Source organism: Gadus morhua, chromosome 13 (assembly GCF_902167405.1).
Source record: "Gadus morhua chromosome 13, gadMor3.0, whole genome shotgun sequence".
NCBI classification, from domain to species: Eukaryota; Metazoa; Chordata; class Actinopteri; order Gadiformes; family Gadidae; genus Gadus; species Gadus morhua.
The window spans coordinates 7,812,672-7,838,188 of NC_044060.1; the positions used below are offsets into that span (position 1 = coordinate 7,812,672).

The 25,517-nt window shown below is 50.5% G+C and overlaps 2 protein-coding genes across 5 annotated transcripts in view; one reads left to right on the plus strand and one right to left on the minus strand.

Moving 5' to 3' along the window:
* mfap2 (microfibril associated protein 2) lies at window positions 1–5,606 on the plus strand. The gene is made up of 9 exons (XM_030375324.1): window positions 1–661; window positions 2,688–2,722; window positions 3,162–3,203; window positions 3,605–3,631; window positions 3,721–3,801; window positions 4,035–4,076; window positions 4,219–4,306; window positions 4,503–4,576; window positions 4,738–5,606. The coding sequence occupies exons 2-9, from the start codon at window positions 2,692–2,694 to the stop codon at window positions 4,839–4,841; spliced, it is 489 nt and encodes a 162-aa protein (XP_030231184.1). The 5' UTR covers window positions 1–661; window positions 2,688–2,691; the 3' UTR covers window positions 4,842–5,606.
* The window catches only part of crocc (ciliary rootlet coiled-coil, rootletin), a 27,849-nt gene continuing 7,748 nt past the window's right edge, over window positions 5,417–25,517 (minus strand). For all 4 annotated transcript variants that reach the window (XM_030375255.1, XM_030375254.1, XM_030375253.1 and 1 more), the window contains exons 14-37: window positions 25,194–25,376; window positions 24,776–24,920; window positions 24,544–24,690; window positions 23,855–24,085; window positions 23,340–23,533; window positions 22,953–23,080; window positions 22,401–22,570; window positions 21,810–21,989; window positions 21,252–21,386; window positions 20,711–20,854; window positions 19,844–20,082; window positions 19,162–19,321; window positions 18,449–18,616; window positions 17,482–17,929; window positions 17,131–17,300; window positions 16,436–16,556; window positions 15,657–15,820; window positions 14,130–14,345; window positions 12,536–12,760; window positions 11,627–11,776; window positions 10,523–10,723; window positions 9,492–9,623; window positions 7,570–7,731; window positions 5,417–6,922 (exon numbers count right to left, since the gene is read on the minus strand). In XM_030375255.1, the coding sequence (XP_030231115.1) occupies window positions 6,842–6,922; window positions 7,570–7,731; window positions 9,492–9,623; window positions 10,523–10,723; window positions 11,627–11,776; window positions 12,536–12,760; window positions 14,130–14,345; window positions 15,657–15,820; window positions 16,436–16,556; window positions 17,131–17,300; window positions 17,482–17,929; window positions 18,449–18,616; window positions 19,162–19,321; window positions 19,844–20,082; window positions 20,711–20,854; window positions 21,252–21,386; window positions 21,810–21,989; window positions 22,401–22,570; window positions 22,953–23,080; window positions 23,340–23,533; window positions 23,855–24,085; window positions 24,544–24,690; window positions 24,776–24,920; window positions 25,194–25,376 (4,294 nt within the window). In that variant the 3' untranslated portion in view covers window positions 5,417–6,841. The remainder of the gene's footprint in view (window positions 6,923–7,569; window positions 7,732–9,491; window positions 9,624–10,522; window positions 10,724–11,626; window positions 11,777–12,535; window positions 12,761–14,129; window positions 14,346–15,656; window positions 15,821–16,435; window positions 16,557–17,130; window positions 17,301–17,481; window positions 17,930–18,448; window positions 18,617–19,161; window positions 19,322–19,843; window positions 20,083–20,710; window positions 20,855–21,251; window positions 21,387–21,809; window positions 21,990–22,400; window positions 22,571–22,952; window positions 23,081–23,339; window positions 23,534–23,854; window positions 24,086–24,543; window positions 24,691–24,775; window positions 24,921–25,193; window positions 25,377–25,517) is intronic.

The following is a 25,517-nucleotide window of genomic DNA, read 5'->3' on the forward strand; positions in this document are numbered from 1 at the left end:
TACCGCTAGAGGGCACCACTGTAGAATTGTGGGAAAGACTGACCTGTGTACGAATGTCCCAATGTATCGCTGGTTCCCAATCTGGGACGGCACACTTGGGGCCGCCAAAGTTTCATAGGCTCGCACTAGTAGTCATCCTCTCGGTGTGTGTTATGCCACAATTTAGATCTATGCATTGTAAGGATTTTATGTGATTCTTTTTTTGTAGTGTTTTTTCATGCTTGTGTAAATATACAAACATTAGAAAAAGCATGAAATGGGGGACGATCTGAAATTAATAAACTGATCTTAATTTAATTTGACAGTTGTGTAACTTATCACATATCTACATTCCCTGACCAGAAGAACTATGGGACGAATGATACCATTAATTTGATTAAGATTCGACATCCATTCCCGTTGATGGTTGAGCTGTTTTTAAGAAGAATATGGCATAATTATCTTTTTTTTTAACAGTTCTACTGCAGTACAAAATGAGTGTGTTAATGTAGTTTTTGGTTGTGGAATGGGGGTAGTTCCGGGGACCGGGCTCTGGAAGCTGGAACTGGGAGGAGACTCTGGATGCGGGGTGGTAGACTACAATGTGGCGCTCGTTTATACAGCAGTCAGTGGGCGCATGAGATAAGAGAGTTGTTGGAGCAAAGTTATTCAAAAAAGTTGGGTAAGAACTCCTATCGATTTTATGTCATTCCCTGATGGTTTATTAAAATGCTTGATATTACATTTTTACGTCAATATATTTTCGTTTTACCTAGCCTAAATCAAATTGTTCTAAGACGTTTGGGATCAATTTGCTTAATGAAATATCACTAGTTAAAATGTTGCAAAAGTTGCATGGCTGAGGATGGAATTGGATGTATGTGGTGTTTCTTCGGGGTTTTCGAAAACACGGTTGCACAGAATACAGGCCTATTTCCCACGGCTAAAGTCAAATTTGAGTACTTTTGTCTAGCCAAATGGCTCAGTACTGACATGTGGTCTAGTGTTATCACTGGAAATCCAGGGGAGGGACTTGGATATACAGCCTGTGGCACAGAGGACATCTAAGTGATGTTGGCCAATGTAAATGACTGGGTCCATTGCGCCTCGGTCGTTGGGTGCACACATGGAGAAGGCTGAATAAATGAATCGTCTGGCTTGTTTCTTGCAAACAAAAGCCATATTTTTGAAAACCATGATAACAATGATGCCGTGAGACAGTTGTTTCCAGTCCCCAGAATGGGGTTTTCTTTAGGGGGGAGGGGAGGGGTCTACGAGACGAGAGAGACTAAATAGGGAGAGGGGGCTAATGGTTTCCAGATGTTTGCCGAGAAAACATATGGTTTTCGATAGATAGCCACGGCGATGCAAAAGAAGAATGTCTGAGCGCAGTCATGCGTGTGCTTTCAACTGATGCACACGGACGCGCGCAAGGTCGTGGATATGCAGACCCTGCCATGCATTTTTGCGTCACGAGGCCCTTAGCGTTTGTTTAGCATAATCCTTGATCATAATCATAACCAAGAAAAAAAAAAACTGCGATTATGTCCAAGTTCTTATATAATTGTTGTAGAAAACAAAAGTCCTCTCTTTATATAAGTGCAGTAGTTGGGGCATTCAATTGCTGCTTTTAGGAATGCAAATTAGTCATATAATCATACTTATTCAGGTACTGTAATGTTTTGTTCAATATTTAAACACCTTCGACAACAACCAACCAATCTGGCAAATAACATATAGTGATAACAAATATAAGTCAGAGTACTACTAAGTTTGCATGTATGTCTGTATGCTAAAATCAATATACATTTAGAACTAACCTTGGAAAGTGGAGAAGGGAAAGAGAGGGGGAGGGATTAGAGAAAATGGCCAGTGAGGGTGACAGAAGGGAAATGAGGTGAGAGAGAGAGAGAGAGAGAGAGAGAGAGAGAGAGAGAGAGAGAGAGAGAGAGAGAGAGAGAGAGAGAGAGAGAGAGAGAGAGAGAGAGAGAGAGAGAGAGAGAGAGAGAGAGAGAGAGAGAGAGGTGGGGGCGTACAGGACCAGGAGGTAGGGGAGAGGGCTTCAATGGGTCTTTTCCTGGAATGCAGCCTGAGTCTGTCTGCAGCCACCACTACTCGCAGTGGAACAGAACTAAGTAGAAAAACAGATCGTCGTTAGGGGAAAAGAGACACACTGCATTCTTGCTGGTGCGTTTTTTTTTTTCTTTGATTCTTTCTCCTCTTTTTTTCTCCTCCTCTCCTCCATCGAGGCCAGTGGATGAGGCCGGGACAGGGTTAAGGGTGTGAGAGGGTTTGAAAAGGTGACAGGAGGCCACAGGGAGGGAGGGACTGAGAGAGAGAGAGAGAGAGAGAGAGAGAGAGAGAGAGAGAGAGAGAGAGAGAGAGAGAGAGAGAGAGAGAGAGAGACGGAGAGAGAGAGAGAGAGAGAGAGAGAGAGAGAGAGAGAGAGAGAGAGAGAGAGAGAGAGAGAGGGGGCGAGAGAGAGGGAGAGAGAGAAAGGGAAAGAGAGAGAGAGAGCAAGAGAGAGAGAGAGACACACACACACACATACACACACACACACACACACACAATGAGTGGAGAAACTGAGCCGTAGACAAGCAAAAATACATGGCTGCATCAGAATTTTGTCGCAGTTCTCACCTCAGTGTTTGCCAACCGTATTGTCCTACTGAGTGTGTTTAACTTTCTGTGTATCCTCTGCTCAGTGTCATGAGGATCCTGCTGCTACTCTGCATGCCAGGTAACTACTCACACACCACTAACACAAAACACACAAGTGAAACACAGCTCACACACCGCTCACACAAAAAAGATACAACTCAAACACAACCCCATGCTTCCCCCAGGCCAATCTGCCATTATCCCTTTATCCGCTAAACTGAACGCACACACACATCAAGCGCGGAATTGGGTAACATTAGTAAACATCATTTGGCAGGGCACAGCGGCGTGAACAGAAACACATGTTCATTGATATTTTCATACCGAGTTCGATGTGTGCATGACGTATGCCAGCCTGACAACAATCAGTCTCAGAAGGTAGGGAAGGTATTTCTAGTTTGTTAGTGAGTCAAACAAAGAATCAACCTTAGAATCGACTTCAATCCCACACCGTGGATGTGTCCGGTTCTTGTCCACAACATCATTAATAACGCTGTGTTTTGTTCTGTGAGCCACAGTTCTGCTGGTGGTCCGAGCCCAGGACCCCGTCCCGTATTTGGGTGAGTTCATTCAGAGAACATCGTCTCCAAATGTCTCTCCAGCTCTCTCCGTGGGCGGCGTCCACATCACAGCTCCGCTCATCTGTTGACCATTTGCAGCCCTTGTGATGTGTCACCTAGCCTCCGGGGGAGCTTCCTTGGTGTTTGCCACTCGAGGAACGACTGAAGTCAGAGCGTAAACACTGCCGTAGCATTTTAGCTGTTCACATCCCGGCAAAGACGCCATTCATTAAACCGTGCAGAAGAATAAACGTTTCTTTCTCCGGTTGCCCGCGTTATGGCCTGTTCCGTGTTTACATCCTGCAATGTTTTACGTGTGGGCGAACATGCTAAGTACCCTGGCGCCAAGTAGACTCAGCTTGTTGTCATTAAAATTTATTTCTTCTCTTGGTCCCCCACAGACGACTATGAACCGGTCTACTTTCCTGGTAAGAGGGAAATAAGAGAATCACAGATGTCTCTATAACGCCGCCTAGACCGCTCTTCCACTGTCTTTTTCTTCAAACTTTTTGTTTAGAAAACACTGAGTCGGACCCCCCTCCTGGGACCTACCAGCAGCAAATTCTACCGGAACTGGGGCTCCCCCAACATCACTCAGGTATGTCCTCGTCCACTGTTGTTTGAATCGACATCTTCGGATTCCAATTATGCAAATATGTTATCATAGGGTTGAAAGTTGGGATGGTGATTTTATCACCTCATTATCGGGTATCCCAGACAAGTAAGACTTGGTTATAATAATCCAGTCTATGACTATTTTAGTAGTATTAGAAACAAGACGAACTCTAGCATTGTAAACAAGTCCTACTGTGTCACTGGTTTGGGTTTCAGAATACGAGCTGGAGACAGAGCCCACCGAACCAGGGCCGCTCGGTAAGGAGGCGGGAGTCAAGACCTGTTCAATTATTTCCCTTTCCAGTCGGTTGGGTTTTGTTGATCTGGTTGTCATGCACATTTCATATTGTGGGTAATGCTGGTCCATTCGCCCGGTAACTGTGGCTGTGTTGGGCTCCAGACTGCAGGGAGGAGCAGTACCCATGCACCAGGCTGTACTCGGTCCACAAGCCGTGCAAACAGTGTTTGAACAGCCTCTGCTTCTACAGGTACCCACCCACCCACCACCACAACCCCACCACACCACACACCACTATCACTCCCCCAGCCATCAAACACCACCACAGCCCAATCACTCACCCCACCACCCCCAGCCCACCCCCATCACACCCCACCACAGGGTGAGCCTGATGGAGTCATCATGAAATCCCCGGTTCTGCCTTTTTCCGATTTGAACGTGTTTAGTTTGCGACGGGTGTACGTGATCAACAAGGAGGTCTGTGTACGGACCGTGTGTGCCCATGAAGAGCTGCTCAGAGGTGCGTTTGAATAGTATTTGTTCCCTTTAATATGAAAATAAATGTATAGATCGATATTTCGTTTTTTCCTGCATCATCATTATCTTTAAGAAATCCAACCCATCTAGGATGCTCGAGAACTAAACATTCACTACTGTGTGTGTGTGTGTGTGTGTTCCCAGCCGATATGTGCCGTGACCAGTTCTCCCGCTGTGGCGTGGCAGCGGTCAGCGGCCAGTGCGGCTCGCTGGGCAGCAGCTGTGGGAAGAGCTGTGGAGGATGCTGAGGTTGCCATGGGAGACCAGGGGGGAAAGAATACACACCTGCCCAGATACTGCCACAACCCCGACCCCTCTCCTCACCTCTCCATTCATGCCCACCAAGAACCTCCCCCCTCCCCCATGTTAGACCTAACCTTCCTTCCTCCTCCTCCTCCTCCTCTTCCTCCTCCTCCTTTTCCTCCTCTTCTCCACATGTTAGTCCCAGCTTCTCCACTGTTTCCATTACCTGTATGCGAGACCAGTGTATCGCGTGTGATGGATCAAATGTACTCGAAAAGAAAAGTGACGATTGTATAATTCACTGGTGCTAAACAACCTAATACCACACTGGTGCTTTTATTGTAGCACACAATTAGAGATGCACATAAAAACACGTTTTTATATCTTTTTTAGGGGTATATCTAATGCATTAATCAAATTGTATTTTTTTTTGTTGTGTTTGTTGTTTTACTGTACTTTCATGCTGAAACAATAGTCGTGACCATCTCAGCCAGTGGGGCCAGTGTGCACTGACGTCATCGTACTGATAATCAATCGATGGTCATCAGATATCTCATCATTGAATGGAAGATGAAGATCCTGCACTTAGGGACAGGTTTTTAATGCAATGCTACTCTTGGTTCTGTGTTGAGCAGTTCTATTGTGGTCTTTAAACAGCATCTTCACGATTGGCCTCTTCGCGACATACTTCCAAACACAATGCTTTTTTTTCTACAACAACAATTCAACCGTGTCATTCAAATATAAATAAACTGTTGGTAAACATTGAATACATTTTAAAATGATTTCGTTTCTAGGTCATTGTTTTAGTAACAAGTATGAACGCTTGACACCTGAAGTGCATGTTCACCACGATGAAGAAGTGTTTGAATGTTCTCTGGACATTAAACTGTTAAAATATATATATAAAACACAAACATATCAGTCGATTATAGGCTGGTTTTAAACACTCATTTGGTCCAATGCCCGGTACTTAGCGCCTTTGGTTAAGACCATACACGTCATTCAATGTCATATAAAAGTGAGAGACCTCAAGCCAACTACATTGGCAGAGTTCGTCCTCCTATCCCATCGTCGCCTACGGCCGCGTCCCACAGGGGGAAGCTGTTGGGATTCTGAGTCTCCTTTGGAAAGGACTCCTCTGGAATAGAGAGCATCCCGTAAAAAATAATGGTAGGGTTTCCAACAATCAGTTTATGGCTGGCATTTAACACAATAACACTCCCCCCTTGCCGGCTCCTCTACTCAGAGTCTACTTCAATGGCTGCAAAGTTTGATTTAGTGAAGATTGGAATGGAGCAGAAGGATTAAAAAAATAAAACCAAGTCTCTTTTAGATATTCCCGGCTGTACGACGGTCCTCTTTACCCCTAGTGGTTATGAACAGGGGGTTGCCTGGCCTGGTGTTCCCCAGAGAGACATATGGGAGAGACCAGGGGATGAGCTGGTGTCTCCTACTGTTCACCAGAGACAGAGGAGAGACCAGGGGGTGAGCTGGTGTCTCCTAGCGTCCACCAGAGACAGAGGAGAGACCAGGGGGTGAGCTGGTGTCTCCTAGCGTTCACCAGAGAGACATATAGGAGAGACCAGGGGGTGAGCTGGTGTCTCCTAGTGTCCATCAGAGACAGAGAGAGACCAGGGGGTGAGCTGGTGTCTCCTAGCGTCCCCCAGAGACAGAGGAGAGACCAGGGGGTGAGCTGGTGTCTCCTAGCGTCCCCCAGAGACAGAGGAGAGACCAGGGGGTGAGCTGGTGTCTCCTAGCGTCCCCCAGAGACAGAGGAGAGACCAGGGGGTGAGCTGTTGTCTCCTAGCGTCCCCCAGAGACAGAGGAGAGACCAGGGGGTGAGCTTGTGTCTCCTAGCGTCCCCCAGAGACAGAGGAGAGACCAGGGGGTGAGCTGGTGTCTCCTAGCGCCACCAGAGACAGAGGAGAGACCAGGGGGTGAGCTTGTGTCTCCTAGCATCCACCAGAGAAAGAGGAGAGACCAGGGGGTGAGCTGGTGTCTCCTAGCGTCCACCAGAGACAGAGGAGAGACCAGGCTGTCGAGTCTTCATCTCCTGCTGCAGCTGCTCCTTTAGTGTTGCCACCTGCCGTACAGACCGCGGGGAGAGTAAAGACACTACCCAGAAAACGGTACTCTGGAATAACATATCATTACATCAAATAATACTTGCCTTGCAAATGCAGTTAGTAGTTCCAAATATAGAAAAAAATAAATGACATACAGTCTCATCATTTTACTTGAGTATAATACCTCTTATAGTATTGATCTATTAGTAAATGTACTAAAGTGAATCCCACCCCTGCTTGAACCATCTGTGATTTCAATGACAGTACGTGTTTCTGTACAGCAGTAGTTCTACCTCAACCTTGGGGCGGGACCCATTTGGGGTCCCCTGACATGCCTAGCTGGGTCACAGACTCAAAGCATTGGTTTTGATGGTACATTTCTAATTAAAGCATTGTTAAAAGTTTTGAAAGGTCTCGTGGAAGCCCCCTATTTACAAAGAGACTAATGATTGTCCTAAACGATCTACCACTAACCCCAACCACTACCACTAACCACCCGCCGCTGTGGTGCGGCGTTGAGATGATTAAAGCGATGTGTGTTGTGAAATAACACATTCTCTGACCTTAAAATGGGTTCCGCTGCACGCATTCCGTCTGTACACTCAACCCCGTTAGATCCCTACAGGTTACAGGTGAGAACCCTGACTTGTTTTTTTTTTCTTACCTGTTCCTCCAGACCTTTGACCCTGTGCCGGTGGGCTCTCTCGCGGACCGCCAGGGCCCGCTCCACCTCTCTGTAGCTGGTCCTCAGGCGGTCCGCCTCAGCCTGCTGCCTCCCACAGCCCTCACACACACCCGGGACCGGCTCCGTCTCCGACAGCTGAGTCTGCTCCCCGACACGCACACGCACACAGACACGTCGCTTGGAATCATAAAGTAGAGAAATGTAATGAACCCCTACTTTATTTATTAATGTTATTATCGAGGCACCCATGGGACCCATGCAACCCCTTCTTGCAAATCATTTTGAATGTGCAGCAAAATCAATCACGTTTTTCAACAGATTAACCAGGGAATGAACTCTTGGGGGTAACATTGCGCTGGTACTTTGATACTTTTGGTCTTTGTCTCTCGATGTGCTGAACAAAGAATGTTGCACAGCAAACAAAATTTGAATGTGGTCAACAGTAACACTCTAAATAAGAGCAGATGTATCTGAGGTTACCCAACAGCAGCCAGCCCATAATGAATTCAACCAACCAACACATGAGGCTCCGTTGGCCCGGAGTTGAGCAAATAAAGATTCCCTGCTACAGGGATTATGCAGGGGAACTTGGGGGGTTGAAAGAAATCCGGAATATACACAAAATAACCCAATGCTGGTCTGGTCTGGATGGACCGACGGTTATTAATCGGTCGACGCATCGGTTTCATAGACAGCATACAAACACTTTCTACGAGGATTTTAATGTAGACACACTTCGAACATACTCTTTTAAGGCAGTTTTGGCGATCTTTACTCACGAAAGTGAAACAGAGTGACATTATTGTGTAGTAAGGGTACGAAGGTGAACAAGTGCAGAGCTTAGTGAATCACACAGCACCCAGAGGAGCCGTTCTGTGGAATGTACTTGGCTTAATAAAGCGCATTTATTCTGTCCTTATTGCAAGCTCTTTGGCTGATGCTTTAACAGCCAATAATGATCTAAGGGAATCTGTCTTTAGACGCAAATGCTGACAACTGTGTTTCTACTTAACGTTGTTTTTTTGGTTAATTTGTTGTTTTGTGTATTTTCAACCCTTTTTTAAACTGGCATAAATCTTTGCAGAAAAGGGAATGCTTTACTCCGAACCGAATCTTGGAAACACACTAACAGCTGTCTCTGGAGCTGGGTCTTTTATACTTTATAAATCTTTTATAGTATAAATAGTGAGAAACAAATGTAATGTTTGGCTGCACATTTTGTGAGCACTATTGTGTTTAAAGTGAGATTCAACATACACTTCAAATGTAAACATAAAAGTTATAAAGACAATGAACATTATTTTTAAGGGTGCATAATGTTAGAGCTCATAATGTTAGGGAAATCTCATTTTATTCTTATCAACTGGTGAACTAGCAGCTATCCTAGAATCCTCCCAACAGCACACTCCCTCGACCAGCAAATCACCGAGCACCATGTTTCTAATGTGGAGCTGTTGACAGACCCTTGATCCCAATCCCACCAGACTAGACCAGACAAATGCCTACGAGTCTGGATCCTCCCTCCTCATTTTCTATGTGCGCTATCAATGGGCGCAGACCAATCGGATAAACCCACACGACCAATCAGGACGCAATTTGTCAAACACACCAGCGGCGGCCGTCTGGCTGCCGATTGGCCCGAAGTGGCCCGGGTCTGCTGATAAAACGGTCTGACCAGGAGGGGCGGGGGGAGCCAACAAAAACGATTTTTTTTAACAGTTAACACACACATTGCCACACCGACGGCAGAGTCGACCATGCAGGGCGACCGCCAGCTCGTCAGGAGCAATTAGGGGTTAAGTGTCTTGCTCAGGGACACCTCGACGCTCGGCTGGGAAGAGCTCTAGCGGCTGGGGATCGAACTAGCAACCTTCTCCGCCTTCCCCGACGGCGCCACCTACCTGCAGCAGGAGGACCTGCTGCTGGGCGGCCTGCAGCTCCTCCTCGATGGAGCTCAGGGAGCGGTCCAGACGGCTCTTCTCCGCCGAGAGGCGCATGCGGCCCTCCTCCGTCTTCAGCTTCTGCCGCTCCACCTGGGGAGAGGGCGCTACCCGTCAGCCACTGCGGCGCCAGAACCACCACTACTACATAAACCCCCCGCCATGTTGGTTTTGTCATAAGCAACCTCTGGGGGCTTGAGGTTTAGCTACAGTTATACTGATACCGCTGTTGTCTCTGATATTTTCCTAATGTGTGTGTGTGTGTGTGTGTGTGTGTGTGTGTGTGTGTGTGTGTGTGTGTGTGTGTGTGTGTGTGTGTGTGTGTGTGTGTGTGTATGTGTGTGTGTGTATGTGTGTGTGTATGTGTGTGATACAGTGGGGTTATACAGTGCAGATTAAAACCATGATTCTTTGTCATTTGAAATCACGCAGAAGAATGCAATAAAGTCCGTTGGGGGGCCCTCGCACTTCTACAGGAATGTGAAACCATCGAGAGCTTCACATTGTTTACTGAGAGCGCTTGTGAGGCTCAGAATGAGCAAATCCTTCAATCAAAGTCCATATTTGTTATAGACCGCTAGTACGTCTATTGGGAAACCTTTACTATACATTAGATGGGCTATTACAGCGTATGAATGACAAGGCCTAACTGACTCCAGCTCTGCATTTTAAAGGTCCCATATTATACCACCAGGTGTGAGTAGGATTAGCCGTTACAAGCTGTTTTGAAGTGGGCCTGTCCACCTAGATGTATGACAGATAGATGAGCAACGTTTGCTCCAGTCCAGTGGGTAGGCTGGTAGACTGATCTATCCAGCACACATCTAGAAGGACACGCCCACTCGTGATGTCAGAAGAGGCCGGTTTTCAAAACGGCTTGCAACAGCTAACCACACTCACACCTGGTGGTATAACACGTACACTTTAACAACCCGGGCCCCTGACCAGTCTGTACGCGTCCATCTCCCAACCCACGGCGCCCCACCCCGCACCTTATCCAGCGTGCAGCGCAGGGCGTTCTTGTCCTTCTCCAGCCGCACCGCCTGTCTCTCCGCGTCCCTCTTCTCCGTCTCCAGCATGGCCACCGCCCTCTGCAGCGCCCGCAGCCTCTCCTCCGCCGCCGTGCGCTCCGTCAGGGCGGCCTGGGCCCCGCGCTGGGCCTCCGCCAGGCCCGCCGTGCGCTGCCGCAGGGCCTGCCGGACGGACGGACGGACGGACGGACGGACGGGAGCAGAGGGATCATCAGGTCAGTGGTCGGGGCGGCGCTTTGGTCGCGGTTTAGTTGACAGTCTCGCAATGGTTTGTCCGTGTGGGGAGACGGTGTTGAGTTTGAGATGTGGTAGGACCACGTTGTCATTCACTAAAGTAACATATTATATTTATATGTATTTAAGTTGATTTAGGATTTTTTACTTTACAGCACTACAAGTCTCCTTCGAGTCATCATAAAATGGCAGAGTTTCGCCAACAATGAATCCCATCATGCGTTGTGATGCACAAGCCCTCAACTATGAGCCTCCTGCCCCCTATGGGTGATGGAAGGAGACGTGATGCATTTGTTCAAAATAAATATAAAGATGGGATGCAAACACCGCCAAACCACATGATTAGTACGTCATAAGGAACTTATGTAAGTATACAGGAGGCACTCCCTCAGTTCTAGCTCAACTCAACCGACACGCATGCTTATTATCAGGCATCAAACTCTGGCGGGACCGAATGCTCAACCCACGAGGACGGAGGTCAGATAGACCAGACACGACCCGGGGGGGCTGCTGAGCAGAACATCAGCTGCAACAAGGTGTTACCGGTAAACCTTCCTCCCTCCCCCCCTGATCTGCGTCCCTCCCTCCCCCCTAAACTGCAACACCTCCTGGGTGCCCTCCCTCCCTCCCTCCCTCCCCCCTGGTCTCCCCCCCTAGTCTACCTCCCTCCCTCCCTCCCCCCTGGTCTCCCTCCCTCCCCCCCTGGTCTGTGTCACCTCCTGGGTTCCCTGCCTCCCTCCCTCCCTTCCTCCCTCCCTCCCTCCCCTCCTGGTCTGTGTCACCTCCTGGGTTCCCTCCCTCCCTCCCTCCCTCCCCCCTGGTCTCCCTCACCTCCTGTGTGGTGGCCAGCTCCGTCTCCAGGAGCTCGCGCCGCAGCTCGCTCTGGCTCAGCTCGCTCTTCAGGCTCTCCGTGAGCTCCCCCAGACTAGCCAAGCTCCTCCGCCCCTCCGCCAAGGAGACCCTGGCCTCGTCCACACGCTCCTTCACATTAAGAGCGCAAAGGAGAAGAATGGGGTCATTCAGCGTCGCTGGTTGGCTCGTTAGGATCTGGGTGGTTTAATGGTGCCCTCTTTTCCTTTCTTTTGTCTGTTCTAACTGTTTCTCTATAAAGCCTTTTCAGAGAGTGGTCATTGTAGGATAAACACAGTTGTTGCTCTTCACACTAATTAGGGGTTTTCTCCTTTTATGCATGGGCATACATGGAGAAAATACATGGCCAATGCTATGGAGACATAGCATTGGCCCTTTGGATCGTACATCAATGTCGCGGCATGTTGGAGAGGCCAACACTGGCCTTTTAGGAAATACAAAACTGGGAAGTGAATGGGGAGCTCTGTTTATTCAGGATAAAAAGCCCTTTAACAACGACATTTCTCAACCGATTGAAAATTTCAAAGGCGTTTTTAAGGGTTAAAAATATAAGTGGAGTAACAGAAAAAGGAAAAAACATAATTTACACAACATAGGCCTTTAAAATAAGATTGAATACAAACATTAAAACGACCCAATGCTTTTATGTACCAGGGAGTGGGTGGTCGACTGGGGAGAATTACATTGACATGGATGTTGGCTAGGGCTTTGACACATAAATGAAGCCCCTGCCTACCTACCCAAACGTTACAGTGGGGGCTTCACCTGCGTGTGGCCGGGCTGCGACAGCTCTGTGAAAGGGGGTCCACACCCAACACGTGTCCCCTTCACTAGTTCAGCCTACATGTTACCTGTTTTACCAAAACCCACCTGTAGCTGCCTCTTCTCCTGCTCCGACGTGCTCAGGCTCTTCTGCAGTGTGACCAGGCGCCCCTGGGTGGCGCTGTGACTGACCGACACCTCCTGAAGGCTCTGGCTGAGGCTCTGGTTCCTCTCCTTCAGCAGGCCCTCGCCCTCCTGCACCTTGAGCAGAGCCTGATTCAGCCTCTCCACCTCTCGCTGGAGGCTGGCCACGCGGCAGTCCGCCTCGGCGACCTGGGAGCCACAAACAGGAAGGTTACGTTATATTATATGTCCTGTAGTGCGGGGACAGATCTGTCACTGTTACAGTGGTGGAAACGTTGGCTTAAAGGAGAGCTTTGTAGCTTTATAGGCTCCCTACAGTTCTATTTAGCCACTTCTCCAGCTGTTAAGCTCCTTATCAAGGCAAGCCAGAGAGCTCTAGTTCACATCTTAACGGTGTCAGTATCAGCCAACATGATAGAAAGAGGTCCAGATGAAGTCCACACTATGCATTCATCAAATAATGTCCCCTGTGAACAATAAATAGGATTGACTGGAACTGGAATTATTCAAATGAATATGACGAAGTTCACGAAATACAGAATACCAAAACACAAATGTGTTTGGAAGTGCATATTAACAACTAAACCCAAGACATTAAGAAAACAATAACAACACATTCGCTTGGATGCAGTGTCGTAACCAGACATGAAGAACAGAGCCCAGAGAGCTCCTCCAGCACCAGTTATCTTCTACCAGTTAGGTTCTACCAGTTAGGTTCTACCAGTGATCTTCTACCAGTTAGGTTCTACCAGTTAGGTTCTACCAGTGATCTTCTACCAGTTAGGTTCTACCAGTTAGGTTCAACCAGTTAAGTTCTCCCAGTTAGGTTCTACCAGTGATCTTCTACCAGTAAGGTTCTCCCAGTTATGTTCTCCCAGTTATGTTCTCCCAGTTGGGTCCTCCCAGTTATCTCCCAGTTGTCTCCCAGTTATGTCCTCCCAGTTATCTCCCAGTTTTCTCCTCCCAGCTGGGTCCTCCCAGTTGGGTCCTCCCAGTCGTCTCCCAGTTGGGTCCTCCCAGTTGTCTCCCAGTGTCTCCCAGTGTGGTCCTCCCAGTTGTCTCCCAGTGTCTCCCAGTGTGGTCCTCCCAGTGTCTCCCAGTTGGGTCCTCCCAGTCGTCTCCCAGTTGGGTCCTCCCAGTTGTCTCCCAGTGTCTCCCAGTGTGGTCCTCCCAGTTGTCTCCCAGTGTCTCCCAGTGTGGTCCTCCCAGTGTCTCCCAGTGTGGTCCTCCCAGTGTCTCCCAGTGTGGTCCTCCAAGTGTCTCCCAGTGTGGTCCTCCCAGTTGTCTCCCAGTGTCTCCCAGTGTGGTCCTCCCAGTGTCTCCCAGTGTGGTCCTCCCAGTGTCTCCCAGTGTGGTCCTCCCAGTTGTCTCCCAGTGTCTCCCAGTGTGGTCCTCCCAGTGTCTCCCAGTGTCTCCCAGTGTGGTCCTCCCAGTGTCTCCCAGTGTGGTCCTCCCAGTGTCTCCCAGTGTGGTCCTCCCAGTTGTCTCCCAGTGTCTCCCAGTGTGGTCCTCCCAGTGTCTCCCAGTGTGCTCCTCCCAGTGCCTCCCAGGTCCTCACCTGTTGGACCAGGGCGTCCTGCTGCTCCTGGCGGCCCTGGCCCCCGGCCTCCTGGTCGGCCAGGCTGAGCCTCAGCCTCTGCAGCTCCCCCTCCAGGCTGCGCCGTCCCAGCTCCAGCCGGGTGGCCCGCGCCTCCGCCGCCTCCAGGGCCTCCCGCAGCCGCCGCCGCTCCGCCTCCACGCGCACCTCCGCCGCACGCTGCTTGCTGAGCTGGTCCTGCCCCCGGCGCACACACAAAGGTCAAGGAAGGTCAACTGAGTCCCTTATTCCAGGGATGGTTAGGAGGGCAGGGGTCCCATGATGGACGGGTCAGATGGTAGCATAAAAAGAGAGGGTATTGAAAGATGTGTGTAAGTGTGTGTCTGTGTGTGTGTCTGTGTGTCTGTGTGTCTGTGTGTCTGTGTGTCTGTCTGTCTGTCTGTCTGTCTGTCTGTGTGTGTGTGTGTGTGTGTGTGTGTGTGTGTGTGTGTCTGTGTAAGTTTGTAAGTGTGTGTCGGTCGAAGTCTGTTTTGGAAGTATGGGTGGAGGTAGGCATGGAGAGACACATATTCGGTCAACTCTGGGTACATGTTCTTTTCATACATCTCAAACCTTGTACAAAAAAAAATTAAGTTTCCCAGTGCTTTCTTGGGGTTCGTGGTTTTATTGTCAAAGCCAGGTGAGCGCTGAGAGCTGCGAAAAAGCTCCTTGGGCGAGACCACAGTAACCAAACCCATTTACTTTATCCTGGTTCAAATGCCGTCATGCTCAGTGTATTTCAAACCTGCTTATGTTCAAAAACCACAGCTCCTCCCTCTGCCTGCCCGGGCTGACGGTTTTACTCAAAAGGGGAACGACGTCTGTCTGCGACTGACCAGAAGGCCCAGAAACCTGCCTTCAGGCGGAAGGTGTCCCTCCAACGCTGTCTCCATGACAGCAGACACAACAGCACCACCGGAGTCTATCCAGCCCTGGCTTAACATCCACCAAATATCCCTTCTAAGCCCCAAGGCTGTTCAGCGTCCATGGCCTCATCTCCCACCCTCACTACCCCTCCGTCGCCCCTGTGCAGACACCAGAGCTCCCCCTGCTGTCCAAAGGGTGGAATGACACGTGTGGGTCAGCCTCGGTGGAGTAAGGGCAGGTTTTCACACCACCTCGTCACTGACGCCATCTGTTGTTATTGCACCCCCCCAGCGGAGGGGGTCCTCATAACATCACCCCCACCCTCCGTCCGGAGCATATGCTACGCCTCACCTCGCCAGATCCACGAGGCGCATTTACATAATGTTGCAGGTCAGCTTACGAAGTGTATATGTGAGTGTTTATGTGTGTGTGTGTGTGTGTGTGTGTGTGTGTGTGTGTGTGTGTGTGTGCGTGTGTTTTTGTGTGTGTGTTAGTGCGTGTGTGCGTGCGTGTGTTTTTGTGTGCGTGTATGTTTGTGTGTGTGTGCGCATGCGTGCGTGGGTGCGCAAGTGTGTGTGTGTGTGTGTGTGCGTATGTTTTTGTGTGTGCGTATGTTTGTGTGTGTGTGTGCGCGTGGGGCACCTGTGTGTGCTTCTTGTCCGCCTCCAGGGCCTGCAGGGCCCGCTCCAGCTCCTTGGCTCGGTCGGCGAGGGCCCGCCTCTCCCTCTCCCCCCGCCGCCCCGCCTCCTCCTGCTGCCGCAGCAGGGTCTGGGTGGAGCTCAGACGGCCGTCCGCCGTCCGCCTCCCTGGAGCCGCACGGGGAGACGCTCCGTATCGTCATCCTCATCATCCCCATCCCCATCTTTATCATCCTCATCCCCGTCATTATCATCATTATCCACATCATCTTCTTCATCATCCCATCCTCATTACCCTGTCATCATCATCATCATCCTCATCCCCATCACTATCCTCCCCATCATCATATGATCCTTATCTTCATCATCCTCATCGACCTCCCCCTCAGCATCATCATCTTCTTCATCATCCAATCTTCATCAACCTCCTCCTCATCATCCTCATTATCCTCATCTCATCCTCATCATCCCCATTCTTTTTTAGACATATAATACAGTGTTGATAATGTGTTTGGGTCGCATGTTTGTTGCCGAGGATCAGAGATGATAAGGATTAAATAGTTTTTGAGTTGCTTCAATGTGTTTCAATAAAAAAATAGAAATAGCACTCTGATTGTTACGTTGTTGCAGAGTGCTAAATGGTCAAATAGTCCCACCTTTAAATCATGCATGACACTGTCGCTCTCCAATGTATTAAAACAACACCAAACAAAACTGTCACCAGTAGAATTATCATAGCATTATAGGTCACACCTGTCCCAGTGATGCGCTGTGCGGACGTACCTTCTTGGCACTCCTGCAGGGTGCTCTGCAGCTGGGCGAGTTGTCTCTGGGCCCCATCTCTGTCCCCGATCGCCTGCTCCACCTCCCTCTGCAGGGCCCCCAGCTGGCCCTGGGCCTCGTCCTGGGGGCCACACACAGGAGCAGACACCGTTAGAACCGTAGATCCTAGCATTGTTGTATACAGCGAATGGGCTAATGGAGAGTGTGTGTTAGTGAACACACTTATAGAGCGTGTGTTAGTCAACACACTAATAGAGCGTGTGTTAGTGAACACACTTATAGAGCGTGTGTTAGTGAACACACTTATAGAGTGTGTGTTAGTCAACACACTAATAGAGCGTGTGTTAGTGAACACACTTATAGAGTGTGTGCTAGTGAACACACTTATAGAGTGTGTGTTAGTGAACACACTTATAGAGTGTGTGTTAGTCAACACACTAATAGAGCGTGTGTTAGTGAACACTCTTATAGAGTGTGTGTTAGTGAACACACTAATAGAGTGCAGTTGGTTCTGTGAACAACAAAAGCGTCTGCTAAATGCCCTGTATGTAAAAGTTAATGTAGTATTATGGTGGCGGCTTCATATAGAGCCTGGGGAGGACACCAGAATGCAAGGGGTGGAGTTACGTTGTGTTCCCTGCTCCAGATATAAACCAAAGAAGGGCTGTTTGGGTGAGTGGATGATCAGCCGTTACCCGTTCCCTCTGCGCCTCGCGGAGCTCCTGGAGGAAGTCTCTGAGGCGGCCTCGGAGGGTCTCGGGGTCCAGCTCCGGCAGTGGGACGGCCAGGGGGGGGGCGGCCAGGGGGGGGTCCCCCCCTTGAGGGGAGATGGGAACCAGGCCAAGAGTGTTGTCAGGGGTCAGCTCTGTGGACGTCAAGAAACAACAACACGTTACGCAATATCATCACAGGCATACGACGATGACAAACATCCTTTATAAAAAAAACATACAAATTAAATAACGTGACACTTTTCCCGGACTTCAATAAGTTAATAATAATAATGGCGGCAACAACGTTTGTGTGTGAGCCTTCTGACCCCTGACCTTTGCGCGGGGACAGCGAGGAGCGCAGCGGCGACACGCTGGAGTGGCGGGAGATGGTGCTGGAGCCCGGAGAGCTCCCGCCAGGGCTCCTACCCCTCCCTCCTCCTCCTCCTCCTCCTCCGCTGACCCGCCTCCCCGCGCCGATGCCCAGCGTCCGGGTCAGCGCCGACTGCAGGCTGCCCAGGCGGAACTCCAGGTCCCGGCGGCCGGCCTCGGCCCGGGTCAGCTCGGCCTCCGTGGCGGCCAGCCGGCCCTGGGCCTCGCTTAGCTGGAGGCCCGCCTGGCTGGCGCTCTCCTGGGCCGCCTGGGCGCGCAGGCACAGGTTGCGGGCCTCGTCCTGGAGCTTCTTCTCGCAGCCGCGCGCCTCCTGCAGCTGGGCCGTCAGCTCCCGCTCGCAGCCCCGCCAGCCCGACTCAGAGTCCAGCGCGCGCCGCTGCACCGCTGAGAGCTGGGGGGGGGGGGGGGGGGACCCGGAAGACACAGGACGGGGGGAGGAATACAGGCTTAGGTAGGAACGCTGTTATGCTTTTTAATCAGGGGGATGGTGGAGCAAAGGGGTTCTCAAAATGTTTCTACTAGTGTACCCCCTCTAAGATTTTAACTCTCTTCACCAGAATGAAAACAACAACTTATATAGTCTAGCAACTTTTTAAGAATGGTAATTTATTATTTTTACCCCCTGCAGTTTGGAACAATACGGTACCATTTGAGAACCTAATAGCTAGACCATTTGAGAACCACTGGTCTAGCTATTAGGGTGTTTAATACTGGGTGTCCACAGTCTACCTGTCGGCAGGCCTAACTCTCCCCATCAATGGCATCATGCATGATGCAGGATGCATCTAAGGACATTCGTTGTGAGCTGCCTTGGATAAAAAGTGTCCACCGAATTGACTGTATGCAACCACATGTCATCTGAATTTATTTTAGGTCAAATATAGCCGCGGTGCATCTGGAGAACACACACCTCTTTCTTCAGTGAGTTCCTGGCGCTTTCGGCTTCGGAAAGCTTCTGCTTGAGGAGGAAGTTCTCCTTCCCGCGCTCCTCGTCCCTCTGCTCCTCCAGCGACAGGCGGGACTGGAGCTCGTTCACCTCCTTCACCCTCTGCTCCCGCTCCCCGTCCAGCACCTTCACCTGGACCGACACACGGCGTTTACTACCACTCTGTGGAGGGCTGACGGTAAGGCAGGTCGGGATGAGGCAGGACCCTGGCTCATAAATGCTGCATCATGCATCAAGTGTGGTGATATATGATGTATGACAATATATTATGAATACATGATGAATACAAATATATTATATAGCATATATATATATAGATAGAGAGAGATAGAGACACACACAGACACAAAGAGAGAGAGAGAGAGAGAGAGAGAGAGAGAGAGAGAGAGAGAGAGAGAGAGAGAGAGAGAGAGACAGAGACAGAGACAGAGACAGAGACAGAGACAGAGGGAGAGAGAGAGAGAGAGAGACAGAGACAGACAGAGAGAGAGAGAGAGAGAGAGAGAGACAGAGAGACAGAGAGACAGAGAGAGAGAGAGAGAGAGAGAGAGAGAGAGAGAGAGAGAGAGAGAGAGAGAGAGAGAGAGAGAGGGAAAACGAAGGTAATATTCAATAATAAGAAGAATGAGGTGCGTCTTTCTGACCCCCAGCCCCTCCCATCCCGGCGGGGGACCGACCTGTCTCCTCTGCTCCTGCAGCTCCCTGCGGGCCTCCAGGCGGGAGCGCTCCACCTCCCGCAGGACGCCGCGCAGGTCGCTGACCTCCAGCTGGGCCGAGGAGAAGCTCTCCTCCAGCACCGTGACGCGCTGGGCCTGCTCCTCGCACTGCCGCTTCACCCTGACAGGAACGCACACACACACCACCACCACGCACATGAAGGCATGTACACACACATGCACATGCAGGAACGCACACACACACACACACACACACATGCACAGGCAGGCACGCACACACACATGCACACACAGGCGTGCACACACACATAAACACAATGCATACGCATACACACACACAGACACACACAAAAACCCCACACGCGCACAAGTGTGTACAGAAACCAACACTCTATAAGTGTGTTCACTAACACACACTCTATTAGTGTGTTCACTAACACACACTTTATAAGTGTGTTCACTAACACACACTCTCCATTAGTCTGGGTATGTACAAACTATCCAATGCAAAGATCTAATATTTCTGTCTGTAGTGTTGCTTTCTTTTCCACTGAAAACAATCAACTTTATATATAAATGTTGCTTTAAAGCCAGTAACATGACAGTAACATGTTCGTAAGCTAGTCTCGTAAATCAGGTAAGTGGTGTCGTCTTGTACGGCCAGACTCCGGACTCTTCTCACCCGATCCTCTCGCTCTCCGCGCCCCTCACAGCTTCCCTCAGCGTGGTATTCGATTGGCTCAGGGTCTCCTTCTCCTTGGTGAGGTCACTTAGGCTGCGTCTAAGCTCCGCCCCCTCCCTCCGGAGGCCCTCCGTCGTGTCGCGTGATTGGCTGAGCTGCCGCTCCGTCTCCAGCAGCTCCCTCTTCACCTGGTCACGACTCTCCTGACTGGTGGACAGAGAGGCTCTCCACTGCTCCAACTGAGAGCCACAAGACCCCCCCCCCCAGGGTTCAGTATGTTGCCATGTTAGGGCTGGGCAATATATAGATATTATATCGACGTCGTGATATGAGACTAGATACCATAATATCGGGCTTTGGCATGGCAAGTGTTGTGCCTGCAGTTCTGCAGATTGATATCAGAACAACGCTCTTCGAAGAAGTGTCTGTAAAGACACTACACATCCCCTTCTGAGGCTTCACCCACGCAAAAGAAATGACTCCACTTCTGATCCGGCACCTGCCGATCATGGCGTGCCCCTGGGCTCGTTGCTTGGTCCCCTGCTCTTTACCATCTACATGCTGCCCCAAAGACATATCGTCCTCAACTTCCACTGCTACGCCAATGACACTCAACTCTTTATCAGCACAAACCCCTTCTCCCAGCTCCCACCCACACAACCTATCGACTGCCTACAGGAACTCAAATCAAATCCAAGTTATTATTATTATCATTAAAATCATTCCTCTTCTGTAGAATATCTCCATAATGGAACAGGAAACAGGCGTGACCCCACCCCTTTAGGTTTTTAGTTTCCGAGGACCGCTGGATCCATGATTATGATGCAGTGCTCGGTTGCCAGGTTCGTCAGCTTGTGTTGTTCCCACCTCTCTCAGAGCCGCGTCGGAGCGGGACTGCAGGTCTGCGCGGGCCTCCCCCAGGCTCTGGAGCTGCCGCTCATGGGCCCCCCTGGCGTCCTCCAGCTGGGAGCGCAGGTCCTGCAGCTCCCCAGTCAAGACCCCCACGCGGGCCTGGGTCACACACACACACACATGGTGGGAGGGGGGACTTCAAAATGGTGGAAATTGCAAGTTGAATTTTTTCTTCTTGTGATTGTGCTCGATATTGGTTCTCAGCCTTTCTTGTGCCTTACCCCAAAATTAATATTGTGCAATTATTTTGCACTTAATTTATTTATATCTACTAATTTTAAACCATCGGTAATATCAAAACTCCCTCGTAGTTGCTAATCATTAGGCACTGTGCTCAATCAATTGCGATGGCAGATTTCCTAAAATCTCCAAATCTCTTTATCTTTACAAATTTACTCCAAGGATGGGAAACAACAACCACAACGACAACAAAAACAACAGTGTTGTAGCATCCCGACGAGTAGAACCCAAGCGCTCCTGGGTTGTGTGACATCACCTGCTCCTGCTCCTTGTAGAGAGCTGCTTCCCTGCTCGTCCTCTCTGTGTCACGGACAGCCGCTGTCAGCTCAGCCTGCAGGGCGGACACCTTGTCAGCCAGCACCGCCTTCTCCGCCTCCTTCAAGGACAGAGCCTGTCGAGGGAAGAGAAAGGCGTTACACAGAGCCACTGCATCTCCAACAGAGGTCTGCGTCCTGTCTGCTGATTTCAACTTTTCATCGGGCTGTCAGGAAGCTCAACTCTCTCAGCTCTCTCCCCTCCCATCCCCTCTGCCCCCATGAACCCGTAATGTTCCTCATATTTCACATTTCAAACTATTTACTCTTTTAGGTTTATTTTATATACACCGTTTCGTTTTGCCTCACCTTTGAATTATTCCGAATTAATTTGCATTATTGAGAATGGATTTATTGTAAATATTACTTTTTTTTTATTGTAAATATTACACCTGGACCTAATTTATCATTTTCTCCTTATTGCACAGTGTGTCAGAGACAAAACGCAATCTCGGTTCCTCCGTTTGTCTGGCACTTCTTTCGGAATTGTCCATAAAGACCTGCTGTTTCTCCGTCTCGGCCTGCAGGAGGCTCAGGTCCCGGTCGCGCTGCAGGCTCCGGGCCTCGTCCCTCAGCGCCTCCCGCTCCCTCTCGGCTTGGAGGAGCTGCTCCTCCTCCTCCTGCCGGTGCGTCCTCAGGAGCTCCTGGCTCTCCGTCTGCAGGCTGTGACGCAGGGCCTCCTGTGGAGCGGCGGAAGGACGCCCATACACGGACAAGGCGTCAGCTTGCCCGTACATGGGCAACGCTATGGGCGACTCTCATCCAAAACCGAGTTTAGAGTGACATACTTTACCACTAGGAGTGTGTGAGTGTGATTAGCTGTTCTGAAAATCTGCCTCTTGTGACGTCAAAAGTGGGCATGTCCCCCTAGATGTTTGACGGATAGATGAGCATCGTTTGCTCCAGTCCACTGGGTAGGCTGGTAGACTGATCCATCCAGCTCACATCTAGGTGGACACGCCCACTTGTGATTTCAGAAGAGGCCGATTTTCAAAACGGCTTGTAACGGCTAATCACCCTCACACCTGGTGGTATAATACGTCACCTTTAACGCGGAGGTGAGATTGCGATCTATGAACTGCTTCGCTGACCTTCTCTGAGGCCAGTCGCTCCAGCTCCTCCTGGTGGTCGGACATGGCGCTGCACAGGGCAGTCTGGGCCTCTCGCCGGGCGGTGCTCAAGGCCAGGGAGAGGGTCTGCCGCTCCCTCTCACTCTGGGCCAGGGCGGTCTCCCCCTCCGAGCGCACTCGCCTCAGCTCGGCTGGGCATCGGAGAAAGGGGTCACCGATCCCGTTTCAACAAACCAGTCCTCATCGATCAAACAACCTTTATTTGTATAGCACTTTTCATTCAAGCAAATGTGCTTAATACAATCCCCCCCCTCCCCCCCCTCCCACAACTCAAACAGAGGTATAAGATATTCCCACATGCAAAAACAATCCCCCCCTCACTCTCCCACCCATCCATACTCCATACCTTGTGAAAATAAATAATTAAATAAATGGATTAATAAGTCGTTAATGAGCCGGACTAAAAAGATCGGTTTCTGAGTCATCTTTAAAATATCAACACTCTCTGCGGCCCTCAGGTTGGCAGTCAGGGTGGTGACTCTCCAGTGACACGTCCGTGGTGGCTCCACTGACCTGTCACCGTCTCACAGCGCAGACTGACGTTCTGGTTCTCCGCTTCCAGCTGCTCCCGGCGAGACTCCAGCTGAGCCAGCTGCTGCTGCACCTCGAACAGGCTGGTCTCCAGGGCCTCGCGCTCTGACCTGCAGCCGGGCACAGGCACACACACAGGCTGCTACCCTGGAGGTGGCCTCACTCTCCTTGTGTCGACACCCGAGGGATGTCTTTGAGCTCCATTATCAACTTACACTTCAGTAACCTAAGTAGACCTGTGATTTAAGCTGAGTTAGCCAGCCAGATAAACACACAGATAATAAGACACACACACACACACACACACACACACACACACACACACACACACACACACACACACACACACACACACACACACACACACACCTGAAGGCAGTCAGCTCCTCGGACAGCACGGCGTTCTCCCTCTCGGAGGCGGTCAGCTGGACCACCAGGGCGGCCCTCTCGCGGGCTAGGTCTGCCCGGCCGCGGCCCACCTCCACCAGGGCCACCTCCTGTCGCTGGCCCTCCCCTCGGGCCAGGCTGAGCTCGGACCCCAGAGCACTCACCTCGCCACACAGCTAGGGATGGAATGAAGAGATGGAAACAAGATAATAGGATACCCACGGAGGCTAACACATCTAAAGGATGAAACTTTGGATTTTGACTTCTCGTGATGCTCAAATTCAGGGGATTAATATGTTGGTTAAGTTATATCCATAATTCCGATAAAAAAACCACAAAACTACAAATTATTTACTGCCATTATTTTGACTGAACTACAACGGGTGTCCTTGGCATTAAGCTTCTGTACCGCGGCTACACCGGGTTAACTGTTTGACAAATTTCTTCGGAACTAAATCAACCCCATCAGCTGAACCACCGCCGTCATAACCCCTCACCTGGGTGACTTTGTCCTGCAGCTTGAGCCTCTCGGCGCGGAGGCCGTGGAGCTCCGTGTCCACCGACGCCCTGCCGTGCTCCGCGTCCTGCAGGGACCGCTGCAGGACCCCCTGGGTGGAGTCCAGCTCCAGGCGGTCCTGCTCCAGCCGCACCAGCTCGTCGCGCAGGGTCAGCTTCTCCTGCTCCGCCTCCCGCCTCTGGGTCTGCAGCAGAGCCTTGTCCTCCTCCAGCTGAGGGAGCAGAGAAGGTACCCCCCCCCACCCGGGATCAATCCCTGCTGAGGTCCGCTCTGCACTACGCATTACCCCCGGACACTTGGACACTGATGATTTCACATTTCTGTCTGGCACTGGACACTTTAGACACTGGATAGGGTATATAATGGTAAGAAATAGTCTAATAATGTACTGTAAATGTCTACTGAGGTATGTTGAGGTAGTCTCCCTCAACAAGTGTTGATATTGTTGAAAATTACAGTTTGCATTTACATTGCCTTTTCACCCTATTGTGTTTAAATATACATGATAATAACATACAAATGTTTTTCATAATTATTGCTTTTATTTTATTTTACAGGCACGTGTCTGGCCGCCCTATCGCTTCATCCAATTTACAGCAAATCACAACACTTTATCTGATATGGGGCGGGTCTGACACGGCGTTTGTGCTCATTGGGTCTCCATCGTACCTGCATGACGAGGTTGTTGAGGTCGGTCTTGTCGTGTGCCAGGCCCTCGTTGATATTGCTCATCTTGGCCAAGGAGTCCCTAAGACCCGCCTCCTCTGACTGGAGCTTGTGTAGCATGAGTGACAGGTCGCCGTTCCTGCTCTCGGCCTGCAGAGAACGGAAGGATGTCATTCAGAAGGGGAGGTCTCCGTGTGTCGTGTTGCAGTGTCAATAACAAAAAAAGGATTTGTACCCGGGTCAGGGCCTCCGACATCTGGGCCTTCTCTCCCTCCAGCAGCTGTCTCTCTACCTCCCCCTGCTGGCAGGCCTCCCGCACTGTGGACAGCTCGCCCCGCTGGACAGAGGCCCGGCTCTCGCACTGCTCCAGCTGTCGCTGACTGCAAGGAAATTCAATTAAAACTTTGGAGTAATAACACTGCATTAAGTAGTGGAAAATAGTGAGCTGGGATTTGCTACAATGTGTGTGTGTGGCCATGTGTGCGCGCCGTGCAGGGATTTGCGTGTGCGCGCGCGCGTGTGTGTGTGTGTGTGTGTGTGTGTGTGTGTGTGTGTGTGTGTGTGTGTGTGTGTGTGTGTGTGTGTGTGTGTGTGTGTGTGTGTGTGTGTGTGTGTGTGTGTGTCCTCAAAGGGACTTGCATGAGCTGACGTACGTCCTATGGGTCTCTGCCTTGGCCCGGTCCCTCTCCTGAAGGGCCGCCTCTCTCTCCTCCCTCTCGTGGTCCCTCTCTCGCTGGGCGGACGCCACAGACAGCTGCAGCTTCTCGTAGTCCATCTGCAGTATGTGTGAGCTGCTCTGGGCCGCCTGGGCCACCAGCTCCAGGTTCCCCTTCCCACTGGGGGACACACAAACACACACACACACACACACACACACACACACACACACACACACACACACACACACACACACACACACACACACACACACACACACACACACACACACACACACATAAACCACCACCAGTTGAATA

Bases quoted from the DNA above. Each gene is read 5' to 3' on its own strand.
- mfap2 (XM_030375324.1), top strand. From the start codon at position 2,692: ATGAGGATCCTGCTGCTACTCTGCATGCCAG. The intron at 3,802-4,034 runs GTATGTCCTCGT...TTTGGGTTTCAG, and splicing joins GCTCCCCCAACATCACTCAG to AATACGAGCTGGAGACAGAG. The intron at 4,307-4,502 runs GTACCCACCCAC...GAACGTGTTTAG, and splicing joins AACAGCCTCTGCTTCTACAG to TTTGCGACGGGTGTACGTGA.